The sequence below is a fragment of the Oratosquilla oratoria genome, chromosome 27, assembly GCF_046742065.1.
Source record: "Oratosquilla oratoria isolate Oo_2021 chromosome 27, ASM4674206v1, whole genome shotgun sequence".
Classification (NCBI taxonomy): domain Eukaryota; kingdom Metazoa; phylum Arthropoda; class Malacostraca; order Stomatopoda; family Squillidae; genus Oratosquilla; species Oratosquilla oratoria.
The window spans coordinates 37,270,034-37,282,533 of record NC_134803.1 but is presented as its reverse complement, the minus strand read 5'-3'; the positions used below and the strand labels follow the sequence as shown (position 1 = coordinate 37,282,533).

Below are 12,500 nucleotides of genomic sequence, written 5' to 3'. Positions count from 1 at the left end.
TCAGAATAGGACACAAATGACCCCAACTTTGAAGACAATACATCTCCTTATATGGGCAACACCCTCCTCCTTGTCCTTTCTTCTTTTAATGTTCCCTTTCCTCCTCTTCCCTTCATGCCCTCGCCTCGGATCCTATTCCTTTCCTTCCCTTTTCTCATTTCCCCCTTCCCTCCAGTCCTTGTCACTGTCCCCTCCCGTCCCTTTCCCCTTCTCTTTCTCTTCTCTTCATTTTCATTTTCATGTCCCTCCATCTCGCCACCTCTGGATAGAGGCGCTAATTACTGTCGAAGAAATACTTCTAATTACCGTCCCCGTCTCTTCGATTTTTGTCCACCGCCTTCACCATTTCCTCTTCTTTCACCTTCTCCCTTCTTCTCCCTTCTTCTCCCACGTCCCTCCTCCTCTTCCTCCCCCTCTTCCCCCCTCCCCTTCACTCCCACCCTCTCCTACTTCTGCTGCCTCCCCCACCCCCACTCCCACCTCCTCCCTTGCTTCTAATCTCAACAGAAAGGGAGACTCTCCAATCTGGCAACACTGCTAATGGGATTGCTTTCGGTCCCTGTGGGCCTCATGCCAGCTCCCATCACCGTCTCCTACTCCCACCCCCCGCCTCCCACTCCCTGTTACCTCTGCTATGCCATGTCAAAGGTGTTGCGAGTTTCTTAAGGTCAACGAAGGAAGTGCCGATCCAGTTCGGAAGGGAAAAATGACGATATGACGTCATAATGAGAAAGAAGAAGAATAGGTGGAGGATAAGCAGGAGGAGGAGGAGGGGTAGGAGGGAGAGGAGGAGGAGGGGTAGGAGGAAGAGGAGGGGAAGAGAAGAGGGAGGAACAGGGGGACGAGGAGGAGGAAAAGGGGAGGAGGAAGAGGAAAAGGAGGAGGGGGAGCATGGGGGGAAGAGGAGGGAAAGGAGGAGGGGGAGTATGGAGAGGAGCAGGAGGAAGAAGAGGAGGAAGAGGAGGAGGGGAGGAGAGGGAAGAGGAAGGAGAAGAGGAGGAGGAGGAGGAGAAAAGGGGGGAGGAAAAGGAGAAAAGGGAGGAGGAGAGGGAGGAGAAGGAGGAGAAGAGGGAGGAGGAGGAGGGGAGGAGGAAGAGAGGATAACGTGGAGGAGTATAAGGGGGAGGAAGTGAAGGAGGAGGGGGAGGAGGGGGAGGAGGAAGAGGGAGGAGGAGGAAGAGGAATAGGTGCACAATCCCGCTTCCCACTTCCTCGCATCTTCGCTCACTTCACCACTTCCTTGGAACTTCCGAAGTGAAACATACGGATATGAATTAAATCGCGTGGCGGCAGAGAGAGGGAAAGGAAAAGTGACATCAGGTAAGGAAGGGAGGTGTGGCTTCTCAAGAAAGATGAAGTTCTCAGCACCAAAACCTTAGAGAATAAAACCCTAAATCTATGTTCACCTAGAACTCTCTATTTCTCTCTCCTCTCTTTTGTTTTTACTATTTTCTTCATCTCATTTTGAAACTAGAAAATATATATTCAGGTCTCGCTTCTATTTCTCGAGTTCATATTTTTGGCTAAATCATTATTAAGTTACGTTCAATTCACAAAGGAGTATGTTTCAAGCTACACATAACCGCAAACTATAATGTGACTATATATATATATATATATATATATATATATATATATATATATATATATATATATATATATATATATATATATACATTGTATATATGATGTATGTATGAAAATCTTAAAAGGATATAATTATCTTAAGCTATAAAGAGAATATCTTCAAGGTACTATAAAATGCTAAACTAGCTATCGCTTTCAACGACACATGTTTGTGAGATAATCTCCTGTCCATATATACCCTTAACACACACACACACACACACACACACACACACACACACACACACACACACACACACACGTATACATTTTCCTTTTCCCCCTTAAAAGGGGGTTGGCTGAATTACCTGGTGGAATTGTCAGAGATGACCGGGGGCATTCTGACGAGGAGATCGACGGTGGCCGTGATTCTGTTGTTGATGCCGATGATCACCTGACACATGTACTCTCCTCCATCAGTTTCCTGAATGTCCTTTATCTGTAGGAGGTAATCACGAAGAAGTTATAACATGAACTAAAAGACATAAAAAAAAAAAATAAAAAAAAAAAAAAAAAAAAATAATAATAATAATAATAATAATAATAATAATAATAAATAAAATAAATCGTCTATGTATGAGGAACTTCACTTAAATTATCTTCATCTTTTCACTGCCAGAAAGGACTTAGGAAAGGACTATTTTCTATCTAGCGGCAGGCGATTGTGATTACCTGACGGAACTTAGAATCAAAGAGCTAAATAAAAGGTTTTCCTCATACATATATATATATATATATATATATACATATATATACACATATCATACGTCTTGCTGTTGTTTTTTAAGACCATATCAATACTAAATAAAATCGCTAAACATTCACTATTATTAGATTTTGGCTCGTGGTCTGGGCCTAAATACTCCCCCACGGTCCGAAGAACCACAGGTTGAGAGCCCCCGGAAGTTCCCTCCTTCCCCCTCCCTCTCCCTTCCTCTATCCTTCTCCCCCTTTCTCTCTCTCTCTCTCTCTCTCTCTCTCTCTCTTCCCTCTCACTCTCCCCTCCTTCTTTCTTCCCCTCTCCCTCTCTCTCCCCCTCCCTCTTTCTCTCTCTCTCCCCTTCTCTCTCTCTCTCTTCCCTTCTCTTTCTCTCCCCTTCTCTCTCTCTCTCTCTCTCCTTCCCTCCTCTCTCTCTCCCTCCTTCCTTCTCTCTCTCTTTCCCTCCTTCTCTTTCCCACCCTCCTCTCTCTCTCTCTCTCTCTCTCTCTCTCTCTCTCTCTCACTCTCTCTCTCCCTCCTTCTCTCTCTCAATCTTTCTCTCTCCCTCCTCCTCTTTCCCTCCTTCTCTCTCTCCCCCTCCTTTACTCCCTCCCCTCTCTCTTTTTTTGTTGTTGAGAACTTCTTGGTCTCACCTGCAGGATGTAACTCGAGGACCCAGTGTCGTGTCGGAGGGCGTATCTAGACTCTCGGATGATGAGGGAGGGTCCGGTCGAGATCGGGAGGTCCTGAGACCCTTCCATGCCTCGCTTAACCCACAACACGGGGTAGTCCTGGGAGAACTGGACTGAACACTCGAGCTGCACCGTCGCTCCAATGTCGACGACCTTCTCCTTCGAGATCCATGAGATGGTTGGAGTGCGCACACCCAAAGCTGAAGCGGGAAAGGAAAAAGATCGAGTTATCTTTAAGAAATTTTGAAATTATGTTTGGGTTGATACTTCAAGAAATTTTGAGAAGAATGTTCGGGTTGATACCTCAAGAAAAATCTGAGAAGAATGATAGGGTTGATACTTCAAAAAAATTTGAGAAGAATTTTGGGATTGATATTTTACGAAAATTTGAGAAGAATTATATATATATATATATATATATATATATATATATATATATATATATATATATATATATATATATATATATATATATATATATATATATATATATATATATAAACTGAAACCGCAGTCGGAGAAGAAAAAAACCGGAAACGGGGAGTCTATATATTTCGACTATAAATTACAGTTCTCATCAGTAGTACTGAAGGACTAGTTTACAGTCGAAATATATAGACTCTCCGTTTCCGTTTTTTTTTCTGCTCCGACTGCGGTTTAAGTTGTGATTTACAAATATGCTACTTCATTTTTATCAGTACTTATGTCACTGCAAATTATTGTAATCTGTACTTTCCTGAAGAGGGCTATAGCTAATAGCCGAAATATAGAAGTTATACTTTCTTCTAAGTTTCCTTTTATTCCGACTGTGGGTTCTTCGTGATTATATTATATATATATATATATATATATATATATATATAAATATATATATATATATATATATATATATATATATGTATAGTGTGTGTAACAATGACACCGTACCATGGAAACAGGTTATACATTATCCACTCACAATCTATGGTGCCACCACCACCAAATTCACTATCACCACCATCACAACAATCATAAACACAACTACCACCACCACCGCGTCTTCCGCACAAATCTACCACCAAGGGCTCACCTTCTCACCACTTGCCACCACCATTACCCAGACGCGTTGCCACCAGTGCCCACAGCGATTCCGCCACACAGCATAATTACTGTAAATTGGTAAACATACTAAGCAACGCTTGACTGAAACTAGGTTGGGGGGCGGTGGTGGAGGAGGTGGAAGGGGGTGGTGGAGGAGGTGGAAGGGGGTGGTGGAGGAGGTGGAAGGGAGTGGTGGAGGAGGTGGAATGGGGAGATCAAATACAGACGAGGAAAGGAGAGAGCGAAAGTCATGAATGCAAGAAGAAAAATATATTAAAGGCATGAAGATATATGCACATTCTCTTTCTTCTCCTCTTCCTCTTCCTCCTCCCCCTCCTCCTCATTTTCCTCTTTTTCTTCCTCATCTTACATTCTTACTCAGATTCTCCTACTCCTGATATCACAATCATACACACATAGAAAACACGCACATACACACACACACACACACACATACACACCCACACACATACACACCCACACTCACACATACATTTACACATACACATACACACAAAACACACACGCACATACATATACACATACGCATCCACGCATAAAAACACACACACACATGAAACCACACACGCACACACAAATATAAAATACACACGCACATACATATATACACACATACGCCTCCACACATAAAACACACACACACACAGACACACACACACACACACACACACACACACACACACACACACACACACACACACACACACACGGAAGGTCAGGGCTAAATTGTTTTTACGACAGAAATAAACCAACACGTGAAGCCATTGCCAAGTAAGGTGGAACGGAGTAGAACCTGGAGAGGTAGATATCGGCGTAGATAGGTAGACGCACCTGCCAGCCATTGCCAAGTGGTATCGCAGGATCTACCTGTCCATTAGATTTACCGATTTGCTCCACGTTTGTTTTGTCAGCGTTATGAGGACGAGGAGGTCGGGGAGCCGGAAGGGGGGCGAGGTAAAGGGGGGAGGGGAGGGGGGGAGCGGGGGGGGACGAGGAAAGAGGAGGAAACCAAGGGCAGATGGAAGGGAGGAAAGGAGAACGAGGAGGAGGACGGAGGAGGAGGAAGTTGATGGGGAGGAGGGGGAAGAGGAGGAGGAGGAGGAGGAGGAAGAGGAGGAAGATGAGGGGGAGGAAGAGGAGAAAGAGGGAAGGGGGAGGAGGAAGAGGAGAATGAGGAGAGGAGGAAAAGGAGGAAGAGAAGGAAAAAGAATAAATGGAGGAAGAAGAAGATGAGGAAGGGTAGAAGGAAACATATGTACCAGTCTCTCTGTATATATATATATGAATATATATATACATATATATAATCATATATATATATATATATATATATATTGGAAATGAACTCATCTACTGGGATTCGAACTCCCGCCAGAGCGGATTGCTTCATATAAGGCGAGAATCGTACCGCTTGTACCACCGCCTTATATGAAGGAATCCGCTCTGGCGGGAGTTCGAATTCCAGATGAGTTTATTTCCAATATATATATATATATATATATATATATATATATATATATATACCTATTCCGCTTACGTATATATATATATATATATATATATAAATATATATATATATATATATATATATATATATATATATATATATGTAAATACACACACACACACACACACACACACACACACACACACACGTAATATGTGAGAGACAGAGAGGCAGACAGGTGGAGGAAGAGCGGTAACAAGAGTGAGATAGAAAAAGAGATATATAGATAGATTGATGGACAGAGAGTTGAGAGTTAGAGGAGACAGGTAGGGGGTTGGTGCTGGGGTGGGGGTGGTGGGTCACTGAAAAGAAAACGGGAAGAGAGAAGTCCTTAAGACACTGAGAACTGAAAAGAGAGAGAGAAAAAAAAAAGAGAGAAAAGAAGAAGAGGAGGAAGAAGAAATACTATGTGGACGGTGAAGGGGAGGGAAAGTGGAGGTCCGAAGATCAGAAGAGAATAAAATAAAAGGAGAGGAATGGGTAAGAAGAAGAAAAAAAAAGAAAAAAAAAAAAAAAAAAAAAGGACGGGAGAAGTGTGGAGGAAAGAAGGAGAAGGAGGAAGAGGAATCACGGGAGAAGGAAAAGGATGAAGACAAAAAAGAAAAAAAAAAAAAGGAGACGCGACGGTATAAGAGAAAAACGAAAAGAGAAAAAGAAGATAAAAGGAGAGGAAGAAGAGGAGTGAAAGAGAAGGAGGGAGGGAAGGAAGGAGGGGGAATCGTAAAGGCCGAAAGAAAATGTCAAGAGTGAAGAAAGAAAAGAAGAAAGAAAAATCAGAGAAACATGAGAACAAACATGAGATGAGGACAAGAGAAAAACAAAACAAAACAAAACAAAACAAGAGAGGACATGCAAAAGAAGAGGAGGGGAAACCGAGGAAGAGGAGAATGTGGAGGAGGATGTAGAGCAGGAGGTGGAAGAGAAGGCAGGAGTAGGAGGTGGAGGAGAAGGAGCAGGTGGATTAGGATGAGGATGAGGAGGTGGAGGAAGAGGAGGAAAGAGGAAGATGAAAAGGAGGAAGAATATGAAGGGGAGGAGGAGGTGGAAGAGGAGGAGGTGGAAGAGGGGGAGGAGGAGGTGGAAGAGGGGGAGGAGGAGGTGGAAGAGGGGGAGAAGAAGGAGGATGATGATGAAGAGGAGGACGAAGAGGATGAGGAGGTGGAAGAGGGGGAGGAGGAGAAGGAGGAGGAGGATGAAGAGGAGGAGGAGCAGGTGGATGAGGATAAGGATGAGGTAGAGGAAGAGGAGCGGGTGAATGAGGATGTGGATGAGGTGGAGGAGGAGGAAAAGGAAGAGAGGATGAAGAGGAGGTGGAAGTGGAAGAGGAGGAGGAGGAAAAGGAGGAAGAGGATGAAGAGGAGGAGGAGGAGGTGGAAGAGGAGGAAGAGGAGGTGGAAGAGGAGGAGGAGGAGGAGGAGGAGGCGGAGGAGGAGAAGAATGAGGAAGATGAGGATGAGGAGTAGGAAGAGGTGGAAAGAGGTGAAAGAAGAGGAGGAGGAGGAGTAGGGGGAGGAAGAGGAGTAGGTAGGTTGGGAGGAAATTAATCACCACCACCACCCATACCACCATCATCACTGCAACAACAACAACAACAACAACAACAACAACAACAACAACAACGACAACCCTCCTTTCTTGTCTATCTCCTCTTCCTCTTCCTCCTCAATCTTCTTTCGTTTTACAGGCCCACTTTCTTCTTCTTCTTCCTCGTCTTCATTCTCTTCCTCTTCCTTTAATCTTCTCTGCATCTGATACTTTCTTTCTCTTTACATATTCCCTTTCTCCTCTTTCCACCTCCTTCCTTCATTTCTCGTTATTCTATGTTCTTCTACGATGTTCTTCTCCACACAGATCAAATCCTCGGGTTTTTGTTCTTTGTGAAATAACCACTTCTTCCCTCCTCCTCCTCCTTCTCCTTCTCCTCCTCCTCTTCCTCCTCCTTCTCCTCCTCCTCTTCCTCCTTCTCCCCACAGTAAATTCCCTTACTTCTTCATCTATTTCCCTTTCTCCTCCTCCTACTTCACACTCTCTTCCTCTCATTTCTCCTCCTCCTCTTTTTCTTTTTCCTCTTCGTCATTTTATAATTTTCTACAAAATATTTACACGACCCTCCTTCCCTGCTGGTCGGTCCTTTCCCTCTTCCTTCCAGCTATCGCCAGGCGATTTTATTCAATTCAGTGACAACCTATCAAATCTCATTCTTTCTGTTCGTACCTCCTCCTCCTCCTCTTCCTCTTCTTCCTCCTCTTTCTTCTTTCCGTGTCTCTCTTTCATCCAGCGTTACCTCCTGCTTCCTCTCTTCTCTCTTTATCTCTTGACTTTTCACTATTTTCTCTTTTCCTCTTCTCAACGGCGACTACTCTTTCCTCCCTAGCCTTCCTCCTCCTCCTCCTCGACCTCCTCTTCCTACTCCTCGTTTTCCTCCACATCCTTATCCTTCTCGTCGTCGTCCTCTTCTTCCTCTTTCTACTCCTCTTCCTCTTACTCCTCGTCTTCCTCCACTTCCTCGCCTCTTCTCCTCCTCCGCCTACTCCTTTTCTTCCTCCTCCTTCTCCTCGTCGTCCTCCTCTTCTAATCCTCGTCCTCCTCCTCCTCCTCCTCTATCTGCTCCAATACAGGCGGGAGTAATGGCTGCAAGATTGTTAGAAAAAATTCAAACAAACGAGACAATTATTTTCTTCAATCGCGTTCTTAATATATGGAATGGTCTGCCATCCAACGTCATCGATTGTTCTACTATTGAAATATTAAACAGAAAAAAAATTTCATTCGTTATTTTACGTTGATGTTACTATAAACTGCTTCTGACTAAATACAGACGATTTTATTCAGATAAAGGTTCGAACGATCGACGCACCATGACGGTTTCATCCTCATCCACCCCCACTCCCACTCCCTCCTCCTCCTCCTCCCACTCCCTCCTCCTCCTCCTAACCTCCAGAATTTCAGAATGTCTCTCCCTACTCCATTTGTTACTTTCCTTCCTCCCTCGCCTTCTCCTCCACCTCCTCCTCCTCCTTCTCTTCCTTCGCCTCCTCCTCCTCCTCCTCTTCCTCCTTTTCCTCCCCCTACCCCACCTCCTCTTTTGGTTCCACGGGGTAAAACTCAAGTCGACCCTCTCACTTTGTTTACAATAATCTCTCTCTCCCTCTCTCTCTCTCTCCCTCTTTCTCTCTCTCTCTCTCTCTCTCTCTCTCTCTCTCTCTCTCTCTCTCCCTCTCTCTCTACCACCCTCTCTCTCTCTCTCTCTCTCTCTCTCTCTCTCTCTCTCTCTCTCTCTCTCTCTCTCTCTCTCTCTGTGTCTTTCTCTCTTATAGGCGACGCTTTGGAACGCCATAAATATACTTTGCGGCGGTGGGGTGGGGCAGAGACTTGGGGGGGGGGGGCCTGGGGGGGGGGTCTTCTTAATGGACCGCGTAGTGAGGGATGGGGTGAGGAGGGCAGGGGGAGGTGGTAGGGGAGGAGGGAGAGGAGGGGAGGAGGGAGGGCAGGGGAAGCCACTGGGTGGAAAGGAAGAGTAGGAAGGTGAGGGGAGAGGAGGGAAAGATAGAGGAGGAGGAGGGAAGGGGAGGGGGACAATACGTGAAGTGAGTCTTTGTTAGAGAGGGTAAGAAGGTCAATGGACCATGTGGGGAGTGAGTCGGGGAGTAAAGGGGGAGTAAGGGGGGGAAAGGGGGGAAGTCAGTGGGGTTGGGAGGTGAGGGGAGGAGAGGTGAAGGGGTGTAGCTTAACTGGGAAAGCCTTCTAAACTGAATAAAGTCGCCGGACGGCGATAAGAAAAGAAGAGACTGCAAGCGACCATAAGGCCTACACTGGACAGTTCCATGTCCATTACCTCCTGTTATTCCTAACCATAAAGATATCTTATCTTCTCTTTAAAACAACTAATTGTTCCGGCGGTCACTTCATGGTTACTAAGTCTATAATGAATAGAATGATTAAGCACATGCATCTTTCACAATAACGGGAGAGAGGGAGAAGTAATTGAGGTTTGCAGATGCAGGGAAGGTAAGGGAGTGTTGGAGAGGTAACGTGACAGATAAAATATTTTATTTTATTTTCTGTATATATCTAACATGACAAAAATCTCAAACATTTCGGAGTAAATACAATGTACGCAATTTTAAACCACACTCAGACACGTTCTTGTAGAAATATGATTTAGTCATACGTAAGTTAGGTCACAAGCCCTAAACCCAACATCGAAACTCTGAGGGAGGAAGGGGTCTTCCATGATAAAGCCAGATGAAGGAACATGCTGGGACCACTGACAGGCATAACGCCTACTACTGGGAGCTGAAGTAAGAAATAGGTAAGAAGTAAAGTGATGATTTATGTCATGTCGTCCGCTAATATTATGTAGTTGCTTTTTACCATGGGAGGGGGAATATCTGTTGTTTATACCGTGTATAGTGTTCGGGAAAGACATGATCTTTGAGGGACATCAGTCTTCAGGGGGGGAATAGTTCGCTTTTGTGTTCTTTTAATTTTATTCTCGCTGTGCGTCCTGTTAGGAATCGGCACAAGAGTCTAGTTGGTTCTTCTGGAAGCTGTAGTCGGATTATTTTCAGCTACAGTCCATCATGCCACACCTCGCCAAATGCTTTGCTAACGTCTCGAAGTACTAATGTACAAGTTGTATAGACACGGTAAAGGAAACATGGACTGGAGGTGAAGCTTTTATTCCTGACGTTTCGTCTATCGACTTTCTCAAAGGAATGAGCATACTAGATACATACAGAGTTTATAAACACGCCTTACGGCTCAAGGGGGTGTGCGAGCCCCCTCCCCTTGAGCCGTAAGGCGTGTTTATAAACTCTGTATGTATCTAGTATGCTCATTCCTTTGAGAAAGTCGATAGACGAAACGTCAGGAATAAAAGCTTCACCTCCAGTCCATGTTTCCTTTACCGTGTCTATACAACTTGTTCACATGGATACTAATGTACATTTGACGTGATGAGATTCCGTTTGCTATCTGTTCCTGCGTTCTTGCAATGGCGGTAGTTGTTCTACAGAGTAGTTGGAATTCATATTACCTTGGGTTGTACAGTTCCTCACCCTCAAGATGCTGCCTCAGCCTTATGTTTATTATTTTCTCCAGTGTCTTTGCTCGTACTTCGAGAGGAAGAGGAACTGGTCTGAAATGGTCTACTCTATTTGGTGCTTTTCCTGGCTTTAGAATAAGGGTGAGGGTGGTTTTTTTGAATAGTGTTGGGAAGTGTTCTGTAGCTAGACTAGCCGTGAAGATGTGTGTTAAGCTATTGACCATATTGTTTGGAAAGTGTGCGAGTATTTTCCTTTTCTCTCTCTAAGGGGGGTTTGTTTTTGAACCCTTTCATAACTGCTTTCACATCGTAGGCTGTGATTTGTTCTGGTTGTGTGGTTGCACTAAGTGTTGGTTTTCTGCTAGTTCCTTTTTAACATTCTCTTCTGCTTCTGTGTCATATTCTAGGTTTTCCCAATCATTGATGTTATATATTTTTTGCATAAATTTGCGATGCATCAGTCGCTCTTGTCTATGTCGAATATCTCTCCAGTGTCATGTAGACTCATTGAATTACCCGTTTTTCTTATGTTCTTCTTTCTACTTCCTAATTGACTCTGTACCTTCTACTTGGCCACCATTGTCTTTATTAGACCATGATCTATAATACCTTATTTCTGATTAGCATATCTGACCTTTGGTATACTTTATAATTAATTCTATTCCAACACCTGATTTTGGCATATTGGATTCTGCGTCTTCTGCATTTGTATGCCATCATGGCTTATCGGCGTGGCGAGTGATTACCTTAATGAGACTCTCATCAGTCCCGATATGACTCGCGTTCCTTCACACATTTCTTATCTCTGGGCCCCGCATTTCTGAGTGCTGGCTACTCTATTTTCCTCCACTAGAATACACTGCAATACAATAGGGGAAAGGGAGGAAAGGGGGGAAAAGGGGGGAGGTGATATGGGAGAAGATTCAGGGGAGAAAACTGGGAGAAGTATGAAGCAAGGGAGGGAGGGAGAAGGAGGGGAGAGGAAAGGGAGTGAGCATGACAGGGGGAGGGGGGAGTGGGAGGGAGTGAGGGAGAAATTGGTGGTATGATTCCCAGCCCAGTACACATTTATATGAATATAAGGAATCTTACACACACACACACACACACACACACACACACACACACACACACACACACACACACACACACACACACACACACACACACACAGGGTCAATGAGGGCAGAAGCTGAAGGCATCTTGCACAAAAAAGGGGCAATGGTTGGGAACTGGAGGGAAAGAGAGAGGGAGGAGAGGAGGGAGGGAAGGAGATACGGAGGGAGAGAAGGAGAAGGAGGGAAGGAGGAAAGGAAGTAAGGGATGGAGGTCAGTAGAGAGGAAGGAGGGAGAGGAGGGAGTAAGTGAGGAAGGGAAGGAGGGAGTGAAGGAGGGAAGGAGGTGAAGGAGTGAAGGAGGGAAGGAGGGAAGGAGTGAAGGAGGGAAGGAGGGAAAGAGGATGTTGATCTTCTGGTGCTGACATAGTTTCTATAAAGCCCAAAGGACGAACCTGGGGGGGGGGGAGGGATGCCATAAAAGAGAGGGAGAGAAAGAGAAGAAAGGAGAGGAAGACGTAAAATATTGTCACATAAATCAAGGGGGAAGGAGTGGGAGGGGAGGGGAAGGAGGAGGAGGGGGAGTTAGATATTAAAGGGTTTTAAGTCAACACGATCGAGATGTGGAAGGAGGTGAAGGAGGAGGAGGAGGAGGAGGAGGAGAAGGTAAATGGGGTAGGAAAAAGAGGAGGGAAAGGGGGAGGAAAAGGAGGAGGTAGAGGAGGAAAAGGAGGAGGTAGAGGAGGAAGAGAAAGGAGGAAGGGAAGGGGGAG

General features: G+C 44.8%; 1 protein-coding gene across 1 annotated transcript in view; it reads right to left on the bottom strand.

Moving 5' to 3' along the window:
* The window catches only part of LOC143039805 (uncharacterized), a 95,840-nt gene that overhangs the window by 12,829 nt on the left and 70,511 nt on the right, over window positions 1–12,500 (bottom strand). Inside the window, exons 7-8 of the mRNA XM_076210053.1 lie at window positions 2,979–3,248; window positions 1,935–2,065 (exon numbers count right to left, since the gene is read on the bottom strand). Of these exons, the coding sequence (XP_076066168.1) occupies window positions 1,935–2,065; window positions 2,979–3,248 (401 nt within the window). The remainder of the gene's footprint in view (window positions 1–1,934; window positions 2,066–2,978; window positions 3,249–12,500) is intronic.